This window comes from Acomys russatus, chromosome 14 (genome assembly GCF_903995435.1).
Source record: "Acomys russatus chromosome 14, mAcoRus1.1, whole genome shotgun sequence".
NCBI classification, from domain to species: Eukaryota; Metazoa; Chordata; class Mammalia; order Rodentia; family Muridae; genus Acomys; species Acomys russatus.
The window spans coordinates 31,521,134-31,544,906 of record NC_067150.1 but is presented as its reverse complement, the minus strand read 5'-3'; the positions used below and the strand labels follow the sequence as shown (position 1 = coordinate 31,544,906).

Below are 23,773 nucleotides of genomic sequence, written 5' to 3'. Positions count from 1 at the left end.
GTGGATAAAATAATCATGTAAAAGCCTGGTGTGGTGGCATATACCTTTAATCCCAGAGCTTGGGAGCTAGAGGCAGGTGGATCTCTGTGAATTTGAGGCCATCCTGGTCCAGAGATCAAGCCCAGGACAGCCAAGGATGTCCTATCTCAAAAAATATCACGTAAGTCAGAACCAGGAAATATCACTCTCTTTGTCATCATATCATATGCAAGATGTATGAAAAAATCATAATCAATTTCTGAAATATACTTAGAAATGTCTATTTTAAAAGAGACATTATATGTGTAATCCCTTTGTACCTGAGAATGTCTTTACATATATATATATATATATATATATGTATATATATATATAATGTTTTTAATTTATCTTTTGATAATTTTATAGTTGTGTGCAATATATTTTGGTTATATCCCCAACTCTCACTTCCAGCTTTTACTTATACTCCCTGATTGCTCTGCCAACAGCATATTTTTTGAGTTTTTCTTAACCCATTGAATCCAATTATTGCTGCCCATGTGTGTGTAGGTGCAGCAGCAACTTTTGGAGCAAGAACAATATACCAGGGACCAAGTCCCTGAAGAAAAGTGACTCTCCCACTCCACGTATCTATCAACTTCAAAACTCCTCAGCTTGTAGGTGAGCTGTATATGTCCCTCCCTGATCTGTGCTGAAAATATTGACTGGCTTAGAGAGGCACGTCTTATGCAAGTAACAACACCTGATTTGAGTTCATGAGTACAGTGGTCCTGCCATGGTCAGAAGATACTGACTTCTGCCTCTCAGAACTGCTCTGACACTTCTCTTTGTTGTCCGAACACTGTTTGCAGTGTGATAGGTGTTTGGGGCCAGACAGGATGATACAGATGGTCACTTAGGGCTAAGCATTCCAGTCTCTTATTTCCTTTCTACGTTGGGCCACCTGTGAGTCACATGGTAATATCTTGAAAAGAAGTATCAAAAACAAAACAGTGGATTGTTTCAATACTAAGTCCTGAAGAAAAGTGGTTAAGTAAGAGGAATATAATACAGGACACCATTGGAGTCACACAGATATATATTCACATACAGAAGTGGGAATCACACAGATATTCACATGAAGAACACATGAGTGTAGGGCTGAAGAGGCAGTTTAGTCTTTATGAGCACTGGCTTATCTTTTGGAGAATCAGGGTGTAAGTCCCAAGTCTCACATCTGTCCCACAACCATCTGTGACTCCAGTCACAAGTGACCCAACACCCTTTTCTGGCCACTGCTGGCTAGCATATGTGTGGTACACAGGCATAGTTGCAGGCACTCTTATATATAAGAAAAAAATAATAAATTAGTAAAAAAAAAAAAAAATGACTCTAATTCTGGATAGAGAATGAATAAGTTAAGCTATCACACGTATCCAGGTCCCTTTGGATGGTTCATTCAGCACTGTTTGTAAATGTAGAATGGTGTTTGAAGCAACCTCAAGGTAGGTTAGAGACTTCCTGTTTGCTGGACACTTACAGCCTCTCACCTGAGCAGCATTAGTTGTGAGCTTCATTACTGGCATCTCTCCTTTGTTTCACCACCGACTCTTATTCCTGTACTGAGAATCTGAAGCTCCTCCTACAAGAGAGGAGACCATAAATGATTGGAATTGATGGTATAAACCCTAATGCCAACGTTTTGGTTGTTTGTTTGTGTTCTGTGTAGCCTTAGTTGTCCTGGACTCACTTTGTAGGCCAGGCTGGCCTCAAACTCACAGAAATCCACTTGCCTCTGCCTCTCTGAGTGTGGAGATTACAGGCATGTGCCACCGTGCCCAGCTAACGTAGACCTCTTAATGATGTGTCATTTCCACAGAAACGTGCTGTCACCATGGAACATCACTGTGGTCTAATCACTGGCAACAATAAGACAGGTAAGCGATCTTTGTATCCAGCACAAATTCCTATCTATGGGTGTCACCCTAGTAAAGTTTGTTGATTTCCAAAACACTGATTTCTTCCCAGTGCCACTGAAGAACATCTTGGTAACCCTGTCTATAAATGACTTTGTGGCTGCTGTTTCTGCCACTTTAAACTATAAGAATGAGGAGCAAGTCCCATTAAAGGCAATCTTTGTGTTCCCCATGGATGAAGACTCTGCTGTCTACAGCTTTGAAGCCTTGGTCGATGAGAAGAAGATTGTGGCACAAATGCAGGAGAAGAAAGAGGTCTGAGGCATGAGTACATTATCTCTTCTCTTCTTACTTTAAATTTCTTTCTACTTTGATGCTTACAAACAATTTGTAAGTGCTGATATTGACTATTCCTTGTTTCACTTTTGGTTACTATTTGCCTAAAACCAATAAGGCAGAGGGGATCAAATAGCACATACCAGAATAACTATAAAGTTCTAAGATCCATTACACTCCCTCTAAACAGTCTATATTTCTTGACTACTTGTGATTTCATTTGAACCCACCATGCCCTTGTTCTAGGCTGGAAGCAACTATGAGGATCCCTCTCCCAGGGCCACCAAGCTTACTTATTGGAAGAGGATTACTACTCCAGGGACATCTTTTCTTGTGATGTGGGGAACCTTCCACCTGGGGCTAAGGTTGCAGATACCCTAAGGTATGTGCAGGAACTTCCCTTGGAAACAGACGGGGCCCTGCGCTACCTGCTCCCAGCAATCTTGAATCCAAGATACCAGCTCTCTGATAAGTAATTTATGCCTTTGAGAAATCAGTGGCAGAATAACTGGTTAGATACACAAAATTGTTGACATGGAAAACAGAATTGAAGGGGCTCTAGCAAGCCCTACCATTGCAAACAGGCCTGAACATCACCAACATTACAGACAGGTTTTGCCCTTACCCATCTTTTCTTCTCCCTTGCTTAAAAAACCAACCAACCAACCAACCAACCACCACCACCACCACCACCACCACCAACAACAACAACAACAAACAAAGCAAAAACCAAAAACCATTACATTACTAAAGTTGGCCACCAAGGTCTATTTTATTTGGTTCCTTCCAGCCTCTCCCAACTCCCCCGCCCTGAAGGCTCACCCATAATTAGCTATCAAATTATTGAAGTTCAACAGTCAAAAGCCCCCCACCCCTTTGCCACCTTAGCTAACATGCTCAATCAAATTAACCAACTCATCTTAACACAGGGTTTCTTTCCCTCCTTTTATCTTTATAAACTGCCATTTGCCTATGAGGTACAACTGTCTTTTGGTCATTCAAGAAAAATACCCCACCCCCTTCTACGTCATATTCCCACCTTTGTTCCTTATTCCTGATCTCTGTCCCTCTGAGACAAATAAATCTTTGTGCCAAGAACTTGGTTTTAGGATGCTTTATGCTTGTGTGAATACCTATTCTTTCAAGAATTAATGTACTTTTTTGTAGAATGGTCAACAAAAAGTTGCTTTAGTGAAGAGAACCTCATAGTCTCTTTGGAGGACCTGTCCTACACATTCAGCATGGTTGCCACCATTACCTCCCAGCATGGCACTGAGAGGGTCCAATCCAACTACTCCTTGGGTCCTATTCAGTACCTTACAGATGACAAGACTTCTGCTTAGGTGAATAGGAAGAGAACACTACTGTTGGTCTCCTTTATCTTTGTTGTTGACCTGGTCCTCACTCAACCTTCCCACATCTCCCTAGTGTTTCTGGCCATGCATGGGGAGGCACACTATCTACCATCCCTACTCTGGGCTAAGTGTAGACTCATTGTCATCCCATCTTTACTGTACTTCTGAATGTTCTCCTGAGGGAAGATGCCATGCCTGCAGTCCTGAACTCTGACCCTATCTCAGGAAGCACTCAGTGGAGTTCTAACATGGCTCCTCTGCTGGTCTCTTACTCAGGTTTCCTTGGATGAAGGACACAAGTTTGACCGAGATGTAGAACTCCTCATTCACTACACTGAAGTGCACAGCCCCACTGTAGCTGTGGAGATGGGGATGCCAGACAGGAAGCCAGGTATTTTCTATTGCACACTATGGTCTATTCCTAAATCGTAACTCCCTATTATCTTTCATTGATTGAGAATCAATATATGGGAGTTGAAATATTTATTGACTTTTCATATCCACATGGAAAAATGGATAGGTTTACTTGGTAATCAGGTAATTATGTCCTATAGGCTAATTTATATAGATTACTAGATAACTAGAGAAAAAGTAAGACTAAATAATTCACAAGAAAACATACAACCCATTATCAGCATATGACAACGATTAGTCTTTACCAAAAAGGAAAATATAAATTAATCCTGTGACTACTTCTCCTTTCATGGGTTAGGGTTGCCATGTAAATCAGGTAGTGCTGAAACAAATCAATTTGTTTCAGCTGTTTTGAAAGTATTTGGGATGCAAACATGAAAGTAAATGCTAATTTTCGGCAACTATAATATTTACAGTATTTTCTTTTAAATAAATCTAAGGGTCTATATGATATGCAGATAATATTGGCTGATATTATAATGACGTCCACAAGTAGTAAATGACTAAAATATATTTACAGTCACTATTCATGTATTTTGTTATTTGATATTATAATGTCATTATTTAAATAATGTACATTTACAATTTGGAAGAATTCAGGTAGAAGGACTCCAAATAATGAAGAGGAAAAGGTAGTTATAATTTCTAATAGCCCTATTAAGTAACAGTTAAAATAGGAAATTAACTGCAATATGAAAATAAGTTCTTCTTAGATCAATAATAATGATACTTGAAGTAAGTATATTTTATCAACTACTTTATCACACTTGGATATAGTCTTGCTGTCAGCTTTTTCTTTTACATCTTATGACAAATAGGAAGTGCCAAATTTAACATAGAATTATTTGTAAGTCCCCTATGTCCTGGAAAATTTGAACTTGAAACATCACAGGAATCTATCTCTTAATTTTTCTTTGTGGTCTACTTGGTGTTTTCTTGGATGAAGCTTAGCTGTCTAGTGAGTTTTGTTTCTTATCAACAGTTAGTGATTGCCATTTAAAACATTTTTAAAAATATGTGTACTGTATTTTAATGAAACTACCACAGATTAGTGCTTTCCTCTCTTTGGTTTTTTTGGCCCTTTCTGCATTGGTTGCAGGGATCATACACTCCACAAGAAAGGCACTGCAACATTTTTTTGTTTTCACATTGGAATTTTTGGAATCTCCTTGGGGCATCAGTGATATTCACAGTGTGACATCTGTGTTTGGCTTTTGCTTAACTATATACACTGTGAGGGCTTTTCAATACCCAACCCTCCACTAATCACACATTATCAATGTTTGAAAACTGTGATTTCACACTGTATTACAGCAGGGGCTTTGTGTCCCTCAGTATGTGGTTACTCCTCTCTGAGACCACTGATGGGGATCCCAGCTTTCCAGGTTTTCTTGTAACTGCCTCATTGTCCCTGTAGTTCTATGTTATGTCTTTTCTGTTATTGTCGGTTTCCTGATTTTTTTTTTTTTGAAGTTCTCATGAACTATTGGAGCTCAGATTTCATCTTCATCCAGGATCATTTTAATCCACCCTATAGAACCTCACAATAGGAGTGATTATAATTCCTATAACAGGAATTACTACCTTGATACTTTAGAAGAGGAAACTGAGGCAGGATGTAGAGGTGCTCAATTATCAACAAGGAAGCTCTGACATTTCAAAGTGAAATCATTTGAATTAGTTTGAAGACACCAGTAGAAACCATGCTAACTACCTACATGACCTTCATCTAAACAGTGTGGCCATCCATTCCATTATTGTCCTGGGCACCCTTCTGGCTTCTCAAAAGATGCTAGTGTCCTGATAACCACCTGTCTCTCAAGATAGAAAAAACTCTACCCATTAAAAATGATGCTACTTTTGCACAAGTTGTATACCAAATGATCTAGATCCTGTTCATGTTCATAAAGTTTTCATCTAGTTTTCTAGTGCAATTTTCCTGAGTAGCCTGCACTTGGAATTTGTCATCTTAAGCATTATGCATATGAGCATCATTTTGCCCCAATAGTTCAAATGAAGACTTAATCAGTGACCCATGTGATCACTTCCCTCTTAATAAGATTTAGTGAGATTCGCCTCTTTTAGAAATCTTTGAGGTCATGCTGGAAGCTGCTAAGCTAATGTGTCCTATTCAAGTGTTAAAATGCCTAGAATGTGCACACCTATAAGCTGTTATTGTCTGTTAATCCCTACCCTGTTTTCCTTCCTCTCCCCTCTGTTCTGCTCCTTTCATTTTATTGTGACAGCTCACATTTTATCCTGTACAAACAGCATAAAAGAGCAAACACAGGGCTCTATATTTGAGCTTTCTGATATCTCTATTGAATTGATAATTGGTTCTTGGGAACATTAGAACCCCCAATTCCCTTGTACCTTATGGGGGTTCTTGGATTCTTCTTCTTTCTGTACAGATAGTTTGATGGGAGCCCCTGTTGCAATGGTGAGCATCTACCCAGACATCCCAAAAGTGGAGGCCTCAAGGGCCTGTGGAGAATTTATGTTCCTCATGGACCGCTCTGGAAGTATGCTCATCCCCATGAACACCCAGAATTCTCAGCTGCGCATAGAGGCTGCCAAGATAAAGGCAGTTTCTTCACTATTCAGCAGTGCCATGGGACAATGACTTGGAAGGGTGGGAGTGGGGCTAATGGGTAGCTCTAGGTCAGCTCTGGTCTGGGCAACAGCAAGCATGGCCACTCTGTTCTCAGCCTTGAAATACAAGGTGACAGATGATGGTGGCATCCCTCACCCTTATGAACTAGACTGGGGTCTGTATATTTGGTAGAGCCCTCTCTTACCCCATCTCCTCTTCTTCTCTCACCTTCAGGAAACTCTGTTGCTGTTGCTAAAGAGTTTGCCAGTGGGTTGTTATTTCAACGTCTATGGATTTGGATCTACCTATGAAAAATTATTTCTGTAAGTTTCTTGGAGGACTATGGACTTGAATCAACAGGCTTTAAAGGAGAATCTGCATTTTCAAAAGGCTATTGCAGAGTTGACCTGAACATTGGGGTTGTTGGGAGAAATTTTTGTGATATGCTTGTATGCTACTGCCATGTGACCAGACCTGCTTGTTTCTCTAAGGGAGAGTATGAAGTACACTCAGGAAACAATGGAGAAGGCAGTGGAAAGAGTGAAAGATTTAGATGCTGATCTAGGGGACACTGAAATCTTGACACCACTTTGCAACATTTACAAGGTGCCCTCCATTCCTGGCCATCCCTTACAGGTGAGCACTGGAAGCAGTGAGAGAGCAAAAAGGCTCTGCAGAACCTGAAAGGAAAGACTTTAACACACTAAGAGGGATAAAGAGTGTAATTCTCCAATAGCCCAAGCCCAAGAAATTCTCTCTTATAAAATTGAGTTAATCAGTGTGTAAAGTTATCTACCACAGAGTGGTGAAGAGAAAAAAGACCAGAGGCAGTGTCCTTTCCTCATTTCATGTAGGAAGTTGGTACCATAAAAGCTTCAGATTCAACAGCATGGGGAGGAAGTGAAACTTCTCTGGGGTCTGAAGAGTCTCTATGCTGGCATGGAGCAAGTGACAGTGGAATGCTAGTGTCCCTGCTCCAAAGTAAAGATGATTCAAAGACTAGAAACTGTTGACTTCCATGGGTCCAGTGATAATGTCTTCTAATGAATTTGACAGAAGCTCAGTGAATGTTCTTTCTTTTACAGCTTTTTGTCTTCCCAGATGGAGAAGTTAGTGACACGTTTAGCGTCATTAGAGAAGTTAAGTTAAACGGCAAGAAACACAGGTATGAGGAGAGTATGGTTTCTACTGTGCTGACTGGAACCCAAGCAACACCATATATGACGTGTGCCACATGGTACCAGGGATTCTCATGCTGCCAAAGGGGCAGAGTGACTCAAAGACTTTTTTTTAGTAAACTAGCTGATCACTTATTCTCTATAAAACTTAAAAGTAATTTTCCACTTAATGCTGATACCACAAAGTTATTGTTCCTTATTTTTCTAAAGCTCTGAAGGATATATTGAATGACATTTTCATTATAAAGGGATTGGCAAGTTAAAATAAAAAGTTAATCAAATACTTGGTATCTGGGCAGATGATCTGTCACAGCGTATACTCTGTGTGCATACCACATGGCTAGGGCTAGACAGTTATCAGTCTTCTCTCATTCCCTTTCCACCACTCACTGTGATAAACCTACCTTACATATAACTCTTCTGCCTTATGAGAGTTTCTCTTTGTTTTTGTCTCATACTGAGTTTCATGGTATGTGACTCTTCCTAAATACATCCCTTTTGTTTTTTATTTCACCAGATTTTTAAAACGTAGATACAATTTGCATATAGCCACAGTCAAGTCCCATTTGTGTGTGTTTTCCTATGAAGTAGTTCACTGTGTTTTATATGGACAGTCATAATGATGGTTTTCTTTGAGCAGTGTAGTAATTGTAATACATGTCACAAGCAATTCACTGGAGATTTAATTTATATGGGAGGATATGTGTAAGCTAAATGCCAGTGTTACCATGTATTAACAAGAGGTGCTAGAAAGCAACTCTACAGAAAGCAAAGCATAGTACCATGAACATACTTACTCATATATACCGTTCTTTTTCTTTCTTTCTTTCTTTCTTTCTTTCTTTCTTTCTTTTTTTTTTTTTTTTTTTTTGATTTTTAAGACAGGGTTTCTCTGTGTAGCCTTGACTGTCCTAGACTCACTTTGTAGACCAGACTGGCCTAGAACTCACAGTGATCCTCCTGCCTCATGAACACTGGACTTAAAGGCTTATGCCACCACTCTATAGCCACCCTGTATACCATTCTTTATGTAGACAGAGTTGTCCTATTGCAGTGGGATGGCAAACAGTTTCACTACCGCTACAGTTTTAATTTACATCAACTTTACAAACGACTTCCTGAAGCTTCATTTCCTAACTAAATTGAAGGTTTATGTTCTCCAGTCTTAGCTAGTTTTGTGCTTAGGACTGTAGTGTCTCATGGATTAAAGTTTTATTTTCCTGGTATCTCTACCTCATATACATTTTAATATTTAATAACCATGGGATACATTTTAATATTTAATAACCATGAGAGTGGACTCTTTTAGTATATGCTCAAATAGCTTTACTACTTTTATTGTTTTCTCCAGTAGATTTTTTATTTTACTGAGATGTATTTCATTTTAGATTTGTATATGAATATATTGATAACTATTTTCTTATTCTGTAGCTTGTATTTCATGATGAAAACTATTTGCTTTGTTTTTCAAGATACTCTTTCTTATATAGTCAGGATTGGTCTGGAGCTCCCTTACTTGACCAGGCTGGCCTTAAAGGGTGACAGTCGGCCTGCTTCTGCCTCTAGAGTCTGGGATTACAGCCATGTGCTGCCATAGTTGACTCAAGTAACTGTCATTTCAATTTGTATTCTCTGAAGCACCTTTTTGTGATTACTCCTTTGTGCGTGTTCTGTTACAGTTTTTCTCTATTCAAGATATGAAGAACTTTTTTGCTCTCTCTCTCTATTGGTTCTTTGAAAGTTTCATATGCGTACATAGCACATTCTCCTTACTAGCTCTTCTCTTCCTCCTTTCTCCATCAGTCTTCTCTTTCCTACCTTTTACTTGCCAAATGTTATGCATTTTTTGTCTTATACTGGGATCTATTTTATTTAACCAGTGACGTCTCAGTGACCACTGGATTGGGACTAACCATTGAACCCTGTGGGCTATTTACCCAAGGGTATACAGCTGAAGGCTGTGACTCCGCTTTCTCTGATTCTTAGGATGTTACTCCCATAATAGTCATTCAGCTATTGCATCAGTGAGTACATGCATGGCAGACGGTATTACAGCATGTAGGGCTCATAGCTGGTTAACACCACTGATGCCTTTTCTCCCCCAGAATGCTTTATAGCATCTCTTGATTTTTCTATATCATACGATCAGGGTGTTTGTTGGCATTGGCATTAGACCCTTGTCATCTCTCTTCTATAGGCAACCATGAACAACAGCAAGACTAATGGCTTTTCCCCCGGAGGCTCCCCGACCAACATCTCATGAGCAGTTATCCCATTCTTGGAACTGGGTCTTTTTTAGTAGCCCATGGTTTTAAGAAGAAGCCTTTTCTAGACATTAAACTATCTCACTTTCAACTTTAAATTCAGAAATTTAGCACTACAAATTTACAGTAGTGAGCTCCATGCCAGGCTTCTACTCATGTTTTATTTTGAGATAGCAACCAATTAAGTCTTCTTTGCAATGATTAAGAATGAGATCCCAGACAACAAATATGAAATGGAGAAGTTTATTATAGGAGCCAGGAAGAACAAGAAAGTGGGAGAGGAAACACACACACACAGACACACACACACACACACACACACACACACACACACAGAGAGACAGAGAGAGAGAGAGAGAGAGAGACAGACAGACAGACAGACAGACAGACAGAAATAAAGAGGATGAGAGAAACAGAGAGACAGAGAGAACAAGAGAGGCAAGGGAGGGGAATGATAGAAGCAAGAGAGAAAACAGAGAGAGAGAGAGAGAGAGAGAGACTAGCTGGGTTCCCCTTTTTATATCCTGGGCAGTTGGCATACCTAGTGGCAGGCAGTTAAGCTGTCATAGGTTGCTGGGCAGACTGGGGGCCGCATGCTAACCTCTCTTCCTTCTGTGATAATTAAAGTAGGTTAAAGTAGGTGTAAAGTAGGTTAAAGTACATAAATATAGGTTCATTGGAAAGCAGCTCTTGGCGAGAGAGAGAGAGAGAGAGAGAGAGAGAGAGAGAGAGAGAGAGAGAGAGAGAGAGAGAGATCAACAATATGTCTAAAAGATATGGTGAAGGGGAAGGAAAAGCTCTTCCCCGGAAAGTTCAGGGTAGAGAGTTGGTATGCCAGCCATGTCCTGTAGCACATAGGAACCAAGGAATGCTGGAGAACCTGGAGCCATTTGTCCCTGGTCTAAAGTACACCATTTCAACCTTTTGTAAATGGATAAGGAATGAAGAAATCAATTTTTTCAACTGTTTCCTGCTGACAGTAAGGAGGTGAAAGACCCCCAAAGAAAGACCCTCACTCAAGCCTCGGGATGGCGTGCACCCAAAGACACACAAACTACAATCTTGCTGTAAACACATGAGCAGTTTATTGGCGGAGCTCCGGGTTGACATGTATCTCACGCAGGAGACAGAGGGGTCGACCCAGAAGCCCAGGGACTTGGGGTTTATAGGGGCAAAGGTCGGGGTGGGGGTGGGAGTGGGAAATTTTGGTGCAGCCACACACAATTGGTTATTTCGAACATCAGCAAATTGTGTAAGCAGATCTGGGGCAAGGTCAGACTTAATCTCACGGGAACAGTCCTTGGTTCCTGTTTCTCTCAGAACCCGAGGGCAGATGCTTATCTGAGCTAATGAAACATCTGGTTAAACTCAAACCAGGAACATTGTGTGCGGGCCTCAAGGGGGATTAAGCAAACACCATAAGATCAGATGAGGGGTCTTGGCTCATTACTCACTCCATCATGTCCGGTACCTGTTTCTCTCAGGAATTTGTCCTTGTGTATCCTCCCTATCTTTTACAGCCAGCCGGTCCCTAGAACACTCAATAGGCCTTTGTCTCCTAGCTCCGAATTCTTTGTGAATTATTATCTGGGGCCTTGGGCTAGCATACCTGCTGACCTGCACTCCTAATGAGTCAGAGAGCTGAGAGCTCTGTTGTTCTGGTTGTTTTAATGCTAATTAAAATTTTTCTCTTTCAGAGGCAACAGGGAGTCAAAGGCCGAAATGTTGGCCAAGCCCAGGAAGAGCAGGCTGTTGTATTGCTGTCTAGAGTCTGAGAACATCTGTGGCTAGGAGGGACAATGTAGGTCCCGATGGTACAATCTGTGAGGTTGGACTAGAGAATCTGTGGGTAGCTGCTTTGGTGCTGTCCTGGATGTAGGACATGCTGGCAGGATACTGTAACATATACATGGGCAGAAGACAAAGTTAGAGCACTAGGGGGAAAATTCCCTATGTGTGTACATTTGAAACTCTTGAGAGAGTGAGTAGAGATGGAAGTTTTGGAGTGAAGAAGAGAAAATCTTGAACATGGGGTATTTCCTTTCATTTTACCTTAGGTGTGTATTTGAAACTGTTGGGAGAGCAAGGAAGAGAAAGTGCTTGAAAATAAGGAGCCTCCTTCCATTTTACCTGACTTCTGGCATAATTAAAAAGGTCTCATTTTGAATCTGTCCAAGTTTGGTTGCAGAGGTTTGTAAACTTAGCAGCCTTTAATGTGAACATAGGGATTTGAAATTCTGCAGAAGGCATCCCAAAGAAGTGCCAAGAGAGGCAGCAATTGGACTATTTTCACAGAGAGGTGATGTCAATAATCCCTTAGGGCATCCCTGGAAATGAATAGTGACTCAAAAGAAAAAAAAAAAAAAAAAAAAAAGCTGGTACAATCTGTTCCAGTCATCCATGCATGCTGGACAGCAACCAGGGAAAAGCACAGATCAAACAGGAATGACCAGAGCCTGGAGACACAATCACCTAATGCACTAGGATTTTAGAGGCAGGAATGGAGAAAAAACTATGTTGGCAGTGGTCTTTCCCAGTGGGAGAAGTCTTAGATGCAGGGCAATGAGGGAGTCCCGGCACAGTCATGCATACTGGGGTTGGGTACCTCATCTCCCAGTGAACCAGAGAGGCGTCAAGCAGTTACGCTGAGCAGAAATTCACCAATCATGCCCCATATCTGACCACGTCCCCTTGATGGGGAGACCTGGTGACACTCAGAGGAAAGATAGCAGGCTACCAAGAAGAGACTTGATACCCTATGATCATATACAGGGGGAGGAGGTCCCCCTCAGTCACAGTCATAGGGGAGGGGAATAAGGTGAAAGCGGGAGGGAGGGAGAAATGACAGGATACAATGGATGGGATAACAATTGAGATGTAATATGAATGAATTAATAAATAATTTAAAAAAGTAAAAAAAAGAAATTCACCAATCAAACTGGTGCTGGATGCAGAAAGGTAGCTAGCATTAGGCCAGTTAGGGGATTCCCAAAGCCAGTGAAAGCAAGAGGAATACCACCCTCCAAAATAGGTGACAGGTGGGAAAATTGATTGCTAGTACTTATCTGAGTTCCATTTGACCTGAGAGGTAGAATCCTTTTAAGTTTCTGAAGGGACATGAATTTTAGACATGTTAGCATCACCATTGTTTGCAATCTACAGTGAAATATACATTGCAGAAAAAGGCAGTAGAAATATAGCATAGTAGAGCCTTGGGGGAAAAACTGTATTAAAAGCATAAATATTCTTTGAGGTGAGCTTAGGAAAGGCAGAAGCCTTGTGGATTTTTCTGACAACTGTGGAACAGTAACATGGGGAGGACAGAATCCTCCTGTAAAACAGAAGGGCAAAAGTTCACTTTAGCATCAGTACACATCATGAAAGATGTGTGTCCAGAAGACTGGATGTATATAAATCTAGCACAATGAGAAACATTTTAAGTAAAAAGCAAACCAAAGGAAAGTTAAATTTTTGAGCTTGGAACTATGATAGAGGATATTATGCCTCATAATAAAAATTATACCATTAAAGCCAGGCATGGTGGCTCACATTTTTTAATGCCAGAACTCAGGGAGGCAGAGGCAGGGAGATCTTTATAGGTTTGAGGACAGCCTGGTTTACAAAGCCAGTCCAGGAAAGCCAGGGCTACACAGAGAAACCCTGTCTTGAAAACAAACAAAGAAACAAACAAACACAAAAATTAAAAAAAAAAAAACAAATTATACCATTGAGTATAGTGATTGATATAAGAATTTTTAATCCTCTGGCTTACTGCTATTGTTTTGTGTGTTTTTATTAATTAAGGTAGTTATTTGGCAAGTTCTTTGACAAATGTATATATGAATACTGATTGTTCTTATTCTCATTTTGTGAAGTCCTCTGCTCCCTACAAGTCCTTTACTGTGAATCTGTTCTTAATTAGGATGAAGAAGCTCCCTATTATTTCTGTTTGAGGGAGGGAGGGAGGGAGCAGGTGAGGGAGGGAGGGAGGAAGGAGGGGCAGAGTGCACTCACATTGAGTTCAAGCTCCTGGAGTGTGTGTGCATTAGTGTAATGAATGATAGTTGAATTTAGTCAAACAAATTTCATTTGCTTGTTGGGATAGGCAGTGATTTTATCCCTTATTATTTTATATGGGAATGGTGATTATTGTTACATCTTATTCACATACTGAATTTTCTGGTAAACCTATCTTGATCTGTATCATGGAATTCAGTTGACCCACACTGCATTTTAAAAACTCAATTAGTTCCAATGAACTTTACAGTATATTTTGGTGGCACCTGCCACCACAAACTGAGATAAACATACTGTTCTTTTTTTATTTTATTAAAAAAATATTTTTTCAATGTTTATTAGAAATAACAGACTGCTATCTGGACCTAGGGAATTTGGTAGGAACTTTTAGACTATTTACATTTAAATAGTCTCTTTCTTCTGATAGGTCTTACTCTTTGCTTTCAATGAGTGTCTAGATTAGAAGTCAACATCCTTAATGCAGTTAAAATGTGTTGAACTTCATGATTAAGACAGGACCTCTACTTCTTAGGTATAAATATTTCTACATTGTTTTGTGAAAAAGTTGTCAGGTGCTTTCAAAGGTATCTGCCACAGACAAAACTCAAAACTCTACAATTTTCTTACTTTCTCTGAAACTGCTTACATTTACGCCTCCCATACTTGTCACATGCTTCATATAATAAGTGGACAGCATATGCAGGCTCATCTCACCTTTCTTCTGTCCATTTCCTGGTCTCGGCTTCTAGGTTCATAGTCTTTCAGCAGTCCCTGGAGCCATACGTCATGGTAGTTGGATGCTTCACACATATTAATAAAACTACTGTTTTATAGGTCTCTAGTTCTCTCTGGCTTGAATAACATTCTAGTATTTGTGTGAATAAAGCAGACAGCTTGTTTTGTCTTGGGCCTTGACTTGAAAATGCTAAAACCAATAACGACAACCTTGTAGGTTACTAAGAGGGAATAAAACCACAGTATAAAGTTTGCTCCTGATGTTTATATATTAAACATGAATTCTAAGGCCTGATGTCATGACATTTGAGGGTGATGACTCACAATAATGAAAAGTCCACAGATACTTAGATATAAGCAACGTATATGTCAGTGCACTTACTTGTTGCTTTTGTATTTTCGTAGTTTACTAGAAGGATTTCAGAGTCAGAATGCTGCTAGATAGTTGCTGTTTCTCTGGCCTGTTGAAGGGAAAAAAACTTGAGACAATTTTTTTCTCAAGTTCTCTGGGCCCTAGATCTTCATCAGCAAAATGGAACTGAGCCTTTCCTCATAGAAGTCTTGTGACATTAAATTTTATTACTTATTTACGGCATTTATTGCAGCCTCTAGAAGTAAAGTATGGTTTCTAAACGGTAGCATTGCATTGACGTTGAGGTAAGTACCTTATCTCTTGGTGCATTTTTGACCAGCCCATGTTAATTGGTAATTGTGCTATGGAGAGCCCATCTCTAATGTTCATCACTTTACCATTGCAGATGTTTCTCATTTGGAATTGGAGAAGGAGCCTCCACCAGTTTAATCAAAGGCATCGCCTGGGTATCAGGGGGCAGTGCAGAGTTTATCTTAGGCAGGGACAGGATGCAGACCAATGTGAGAGTAGGCAGAGTGTTCAGAGTTCCAAGTCCAGGGCAAGTATGAGTGAGACAGGTCAGGGAAACTGCTGAAAAGGCAGATAATCCATTCTCCTGGAGGAGGCATTTTTATGAGTCTCGGGCCAAACACTTAAAGTATGTACTTGTTATTTGCTAAAAAAAAAAAAAAAAAAAGGTTCTGTTCTCATATCCTGCTGACATCTGACAGTGGTAGCTAGAAATCAAAAGAGGAGATAATTAAAGCAGTTGAGACTTTGGTTTTGAAGACCAGAGAGAAAGAAAGTGAAAGCTTTGGCTGCTCAATCTGGGACCACAGTCTGCACTCGGAGTAAATGTAGTAGAAACTATTCTCCATGCAAAAGACACAAAGTAAATGAAATACAAACAAGTGTGTGTGTGTGTGTGTGTGTGTGTGGTATGTGTGTGCGTGTGTATGTTCATATTCCTTATTAGTATATAAAAATGGAAGACATCTCAGATTATATTTCTAAACTTCTCTTTCCATTTTGTTACAACTTCTTTTCTAACTCAGTTCTGCAGAGTTCTCTTTTCTCAAATATTTCCTTCATTCACACCTACACTTTTAAATCTCTCAACTGTAATTTCCTCATGTGCAAAAGTAGAGAAAGAATTACATTTCTCACTCAGCACTGGTGTTAGACGTGACTTGAGTTATGTCCTTGGGTCTGGTAAATAGTTGACAATAGTCATTATTATCATTCTTGTGTGTAATCCTGGCTCTTCTCTCCCCCAACAGGTTCTTGGGTCTCTGAAGTTCGCTCTACAGAGTGCAGTGGAGGACATCTCTCTGAGCTGGGATTTGCCTCCTGGTCTGTCTGTTAAAATGCTTTCTCCAGAGCAGACTGTCATCTTTAGGGGTCAGAGGTTAATCATCTATGCCCAGCTGACTGGGATTGTGCCCGTGAGTCCCTAATCCTGTTCATTCCTTTACTCAGTGGATCCTATATCAGCATTTTAGTTAACACTGATAGTTGCTTTGGATTTCATCAAGATATACACTAGCCAGGCAGGCAGCCTCCCATCTGCTTCTTCATGTCCTGTCTATATGATCCTGTACTATCCAATTCTTTCTCTTATATTTCATTGAGCTGTGAAACTTCCCTAGTCTCGCCACTTTTCTGAATATATCTATCTTCCACTCCTTTTCACTGCTCTTTTCTTATTGGTAGCAAATGGAGAGCTCAGGAAATGTGTGCCTCAAGTACACCATCGAGGGCAAGAGTCTTGAAAGCAGGGTGGAATTTTCCCTACAAACCAAGACAAATGCCAGGTAAGAATTTGTGTTTGCTTCCCCTTCCCTTCCCTTCCTTTCCCTCCCCTCCCTTCCCCTCCCCTTCCCTTCCCTCCCCTCCCCTCCCCTTCCCTTCCCTTCCCTCCCCTCCTGTCCCCTTCCCTTCCTTTCCCTCCCCTCCCCTCCCCTCCCCTTCCCTCCCCTCCCCTTCTTCCCTCCTCTCCTGTCCCCTCCCCTCCCCTTCCCTTCCCTTCCCTCCCCTTCCCTTCCCTCCCCTCCCCTCCCCTCCCCTTCCCTTTCCTCCCCTTCCCATCCCTCCCCTCCCCTCCCCTTCCCTTCCCTCCCCTTCCCTTTCCTCCCCTTCCCTTCCCTCTCCTCCCCTTCCCTTCCCATTCCTCCCCTTCCCTTCCCTCCCCTTCCCTTCCCATCCCTCCCCTCCCCTCCCCTTCCCTTCCCTTCCCTTTCCTTCTCTTCCTTTCCTTCTATTCCCCTTCCTTTTTCTCTGCCATTCTTGGTGGCTCACTTATTCTTGTCACTAACCTCTGCTGTTTCCTCTAAGCTCTTCTTTTTGTGACTCATTCTTCTAAACTCTTTGTCTCTGCATCCCCCTCCCCCCATCTACAATCAGTAGCTTTGTAATGATCTTGGGTAGTTGATTTTCAATTATTTTTTCATTAATTTTCTGCAATATCTTTTTTTTTTTTTTCAGTTTGACCATTCATCCATTGGCTGCAAAGACCTTGATTCAGACCAAGGACTTTGGCTTCCATGAGACTTCGAAAGGAGTAGAAGAAGTGGTCAGCATCAGCACTGAGTCTGGAGCCCTCAGCTCCTTCACAGCTTTCATCGCCATAAACAAGGAGCTCAACCAGCCTGTGGCACGGCCTCTGACTCGCAGACTGATTGGAATTCCAGGAACGGTTACATCTATGTGTTTATACGGCGAGGACTCTTATAAGTTTTATTCCAATTCAGACTTATGCATAATAAGTCTCAGATCTCTAAGCACATAATTTAAACAATAAATTTCAGAATTTATTAAATTTAATTTAAATCTACTGAATTTCTTGTGTTTTGTCATCCTTCCACACCTTGGATTGAGTTTTTGCCTTATGTTTTCTAGAGAAGTAGAATATATCCAGCTGGGAGAGATATTTAATGCCGGGATACAGAAAGACACAAGGACAAATTATAATTCAAAAGTATCTATCACCGTTGTATAATGAGATCATTTAATTTGAATCTGACTTCTGTTCTTGATAAATAGTTAATGGCCATGGAGATGACTAGATTTAATCTGATATGAATGTTAGTGATAGAAAGAAAATCAAAGCAAAAGTGCATATCTGAAAGAGCCAATGGTGATAATTAGGAAATGAAAAAAAAAAAAAAAAACCACATCATTTTTGATGGTTGAGGGTCCAAGTACATTTGATCCTCTTTTAAAGGAGACATAAATACTGATTAGAGGTCTGGATTTTGAAAATCATTTGCAGCAGGAGTTAGGGTGGGTAGAGGGCTAAATTTTTAATGTAAGGTTTTGCCACCATGACTATGGAATTAAAGGTATTGGTAAGGGGTTCAACTTGTTTGACTGTGATTTAGGTTGAATGAAAATCAAAGTAAAGATTAAAAGAAGGTGACATATATGAAAAATTAGAAGAATTGGTGACTTAGAAATTACAGGTCAGGTAAAATACCATTTTTTTAATTATGTGAAGCCCTAAGTTAAAGCGCTAGAAATATGGGCATTGTATTTTTAAAGTAAGGTTAAGAAAATTTGCAACTGGTGAAGGTGTGATGCAGCTATGGCTGCTTACCACATATGAGAGGTTTCAGGAGGCTCAACAGGACGTAGAAGCAAGGCTCAGAATGTGAGTCTCTGTATTGGAGGAGGCCACACAGGAGAAGGGCACATTGTGGATAGTGTGTGAAGCTGATGTGGCTAGGAGGGTTGACATTTCAAATCCTCACACGTTTTAATATTTGCTACAGAGCATGGATGCTGCTGCAGTCTTCACTGTGCATTTGTGTTTTTCAGATACCAAGACAAAACCTCGTGCCTCAAGGAAAAACAAAAGATCTTCTACAGGTAATAAGCCTGTGGCGCACAGACTGAGTGGTTAGGATCCCAAGAGGTCTATGAAAGCATACTTCTGTAGTATGAGGGAGTTTCTTTGCAGGAATGTTTTCTCAGTAATGTTTGCTTGTCACAGGTATTCCATCAGATGGATCTGGCTCTTCAAGTCCTGATAAGGGAAATTCAGGATCCACCAAAAAGACAAAATGGCAGATTCTTCCACCAAGGAAATTAACTTGAAAAATGACCACAAAGGTAAAATGGGCCTCAGTTTGTGCCTAATTTACGCAACCATAAACTAACTTTCAGCACTCTTCACCTTGGAGCTTTCTCTACCTACGGGTTGGCTTATTAGAAGCTATGAGGTGATATTTGACATCACCATGTATTTGGCAGACTGAATCCAGCTAGGTTAATTGACAATATAGTGCTTGATGCCTTCTAACCTACTGTAGTTGATTATCTAGTTCTTTAAGCCTCATGCTTATCTGTACCTGCACAGTCCATGTGTCATCAAGGCCTAGACCCAGAAGGCGCTCTTGCTGCTGTGTTTGGAAGCCAGACCAACTGTCTGCACATCATATACTAGAAAGAGCCTGTGGAGTTTCTGCAGAACCCTCACTGTAGCCTCCTATTTGAGAAAACTTCCACAGGAGGGCTGTATCCCATTGACTCTGTGATTTCCCATGGCATCCCTCTTTTTCATTGTTGTTGTTGTTTTGTTTTGTTTTTTTCCCCTTTCCACAAAGCTTTTGGAAAGAATGTTGTTGTACAGTTGATTTCCCTCCAAAATGCAAATGGCTTCTGGAAGCTGCATGAAGATCTGGGCAAGATCCTAGGCACTAATTTGGAAGACATCAAGGTTGCAAACCCTACCAAGGTGAGATGCAAAGTGAAATAGGGGAAGGGTGTGTGCTTCCTGAGGTTAGGAACATAATTAGAATCGGAAGGAACCAGGGCCCAGCTAAGAACTAAAAATATAGGTAATGCAAAGATGAAATTCACTTGTAGTAGAAGATTAAAGCATTCCCACTTTAGCTGGAACATAAAGAACATTGAAATAATGGTCTGACTATTGGAAGGCATGGCCAGCATGATGGATGTCAAAGGGAAAACTCAACACTATTCTGTGTTAGTCTTATTCACTGAGACCTCATTGAAAGAGTAAATAGTTTCATCTTTACACTGTCCAGCAGTATATTAAGCACTTACAATTCATATGTTTATTTGATTATCATTTCAATGAGCTAAAGCAGGTTCTATTATGTAGCTATTGATAGATCAATAAATTGAACATTATAAAAGTGAGTCATTGCAAAGCTAGATTCAATACTAGGATGCCGTGTCTTTTATAATAACCCAATTATTTCTTTTCTTTGTTCTCAATTAGGATTACTAGAGTAAATTTTATGCAGAACTTTAAGATTAACTTATAAATCATCTACTAATATTTGAAAAAATTCAATAAAAGGCATATGTCAACTCATGAAAATGACATGTAATTCTGAGTGATTAAAATGTGAAATAATTGAATATGCTTCATGTATTCTATGGCTATACTACTTGTACCCTATCTTCTTGTCATATCTAGATATTAAGCCTATGAAATGTGATGACTGTAAATGAGAGAGATTTTTTTAATCAATAGTGGTATCTATCTGTAATATGTAGTCTGACTTAATTATTTAGGATAAATCCATGGGAATATTTCTTCAGAATTATTTCATATTGGCTACTTTTTAAAATGACAACTATTTTTTAACACTAAAATAATAAGAACTGATACTAGTTAGAGAAGTAGATCACCAAGAAAACTGAACTCTAGAGTACAGGAGGTCACGAATTTGATTCAGTGAAAACATATAGTAAAATAGAGTAAATATCTCATGATGTTATCTGAATTTCAATCAATAATTTGAAAATTTTCAATGATGAAATCTCAGATTTAAAAAAATACTACTACCCAATAATGAATTGATGTCAAAATGGAAAAAAAATATATTCAGTTACTCAATAAGCTCTGAATTTTTACAGGTTTATATATTCAATGATGACTTTTTTTTTTTTACTTTTGCTATTTTGTTATTTATTTTAAAAGACTTGAAAGCATCTGAAATACATGCAAATGATGACTTTAATGAAGATATGGATTAAAGATTTCTATTGGTAGATAATAAAACTGAAAAAAGGCGACATATAGGAGACTCAAGATTCCTTGAGATCTTTGATCCTGATTTGCACATTTTCATGGAAAGACAACTGCACTAACAAAAACTGTGTGGCAGGAATAAAAGTCTAGTTCTTAAACCTCAGCTGTATAAGCAGAGACAGAAAACTGACTCCAGATCAGTCTCACTTGGAATCCAGGGGTGCAGGCAATATGAGTAAATTTGGAACCAGGACCCACCAGGATAAGCTTCGTTCTTGGGGAATGAGTATAGATTCTCCTATGCAACATTTTAAAAATTAGTGTGATTTTTGCACCTAGTCCTGAGCAGTATTCTTTTGTATTTGTACTACCTTGATTTATGGAAAAGATTGAAGGAACTGGGAAACTTGTCCTGTAAATGAGTCTGTGCAGAGGAAGCATGATAATTGATAATGGATAACAATTCTAAAATGTCTTGAGACACTAGCAGGTGGCACACTTGCCTAGAATGCATTAGGACCTGGGCTTGATACCTTCCTAACAACACACACACACACACACACACACACACACACACACACACACACACACATACACACAAACACACACACACATCATGTTCTAAAAGAGGAAATTTTCCACTTTTTCTTACATGTGTTGTTTAGCGACAGTCAGTGTAAGTGAGTTGCAACTTACAAGTGACAATTTTTTGCTCTGTGGCTTAGGTGTTCTTAGAAATGTGAGTAGTTTCTAATGGCTGATCTGATTCCAACACCCATCATTAGTAGAGGACTAGTTATGACAGACAACCTTTTCATTTTTGTAGTATTCACATTTATATTTGATAATGTGCTATTGATTATACCTTATGAATTTTTAGGCAAATGAGAATGCAAAGAAGAAATTCACTAGCATAACACTTTAAAATACCTCAAATATACATTTTCTTTCTTTCTTTTTTTTTTTAGTACAGTCCAATTGTTCATGCAATCAGCATTTGGTGTGTTTTGAGGAATGTGATGATGGTTACACTGGACGTACAACCTAAGTCCTGTCCTAAGTAGTAATAGAATCTTGTCTTGAGGCTCTGCTCAGTCTGTGTGGTAGGATGGGGCAGGAAACTCATACAGCAGCAGAAGAGGAAGGAGATGGATGGCTAGTCTCTCTGCTTCCTGTTGAGTGGCTTCCTGCCCTGCCCGGAGTGTCACGGAAGTGTCTGTCTGTTTTTGTTCTGTAGCATGAGGGCCCCTCAGCCTGGGCCACAGTGCTGCTGGCAGTTCTCTGGCTGCATGCCAATGGCAAGGACTTGAAATGCAAATGGGAGCTTCTAGAAAGAAAGGCTGTGGCCTGGCTTCATGACCATGCAGGTAGGAGCATAGCCCCCCTCCCTTTCTTTCCCTCTTTCCCATCTGTGTCCAAGGGGTCACGCCTGCATGTGCAACAGAGTACTAGAGAGTCTTCGTAGTTGCCTCAATCATCCTATCACAGAGCATTGTCTGTTCTTTCAGCAAATCCTTTTTTTCAGGATTAGAGTGAATATGTGTTTGGTGGTTGGGACAAGTTGTGCAAAGAGGGGAGAAATACAGATGTGGATGCTTAGCTGAATAAGACTATCCCTAGACATGTCGCAAGTACTTCTGTCTGTCTGTTGCATCCTTGCTTGTAGAATGATTGTTAATATTTACTATCTTAATTATATAATTATTAAGTCAGCAGTTATTCCTTAACTTCTTATTATATAAATAAAAGACACAGAACCCTGTTAGATTTTTTTAAAAATAAATCTTAATAAACCTGTGGCTGGGCACATATTTACCATGTAAGGTATCTTGTTTATTTCTAAGCTAAAAATCCCATGGTGGCCTGCTCCTTCTCTTTCACGCTCCTTTTGAGAGCACCAAGGCCAAGGCTCTGCCTGACTCTCTCCTTCCGAGCCCAGGCGCAGGCACTTTATTTGACAATCAGGGAGAATTTGGAAGCAAGGTATACACCACATCATTTTGACTATGTGTGGGATTTGCTAGCAAGGAATTTGGGGAGCAAACAATTAACATTTGAATACAGATGTCAACCACAATGATTGCTGCTGTGTTTCTGTGGACAGAAAGGACTAAAGGAGAACCAGGACAAGAAAGGATGAAAATCCAGGGGCACTGCAGCTAAACCAAGGTCGAGGAAAGATCCTCCCTCTCCTCTCCTGTCCCACAGTGCTGAGGCTTGTTTCTTCTCACAGGCTCCTCCATCCTCATGCTTGTGCAGACTGCCAATGGTCACCTGAAGGTATCTGTGAATCCTGAGGTCTTTGACATCTAAGGATGTCACCCATGAAACAAGAATGTTTCCTGGTGACCACCGAGACCCTTACTTCTTGGCTGAGACAGCCTTTGCATTGTATCTTTTTCTTTTCTTCCTCTTCGTGACAATAAAGGACATTCTTACACCCTTGCTTATTTGTCCCAGGTCTTTGGATATGATCTTCTTTCTCTATCATTTCTTCTGTGAGAAGTCATCATAGTTTCCCAACATGTTTTCCTCATGATATCTTTCATTTTATTCATATGCAGAATGACACTTGAAGTTTTCCAGAGAAATTACAATGAAATAGGAGTTATGGAATCTAGAGTAAGCACTGCAGCGCCGATCCTTGGCAA

General features: G+C 40.0%; 1 protein-coding gene across 1 annotated transcript; it reads left to right on the top strand.

Annotated features, from left to right (window-relative positions):
- Positions 1–1,852: 1,852 nt before the first annotated feature.
- Positions 1,853–23,435, top strand: LOC127197869 (von Willebrand factor A domain-containing protein 5A-like). Its single transcript, XM_051155711.1, is given in 19 exon segments — positions 1,853–1,895; positions 1,987–2,189; positions 2,457–2,475; positions 2,478–2,676; positions 3,376–3,553; positions 3,842–3,956; positions 6,391–6,566; positions 6,807–6,895; positions 7,064–7,208; positions 7,658–7,737; positions 15,525–15,639; positions 16,399–16,563; positions 16,832–16,932; positions 17,603–17,813; positions 18,889–18,985; positions 19,151–19,228; positions 19,723–19,853; positions 22,360–22,489; positions 23,356–23,435. Coding segments are annotated over 19 exon segments (2,355 nt in total).
- The last annotated feature ends 338 nt before the right edge of the window (positions 23,436–23,773 follow it).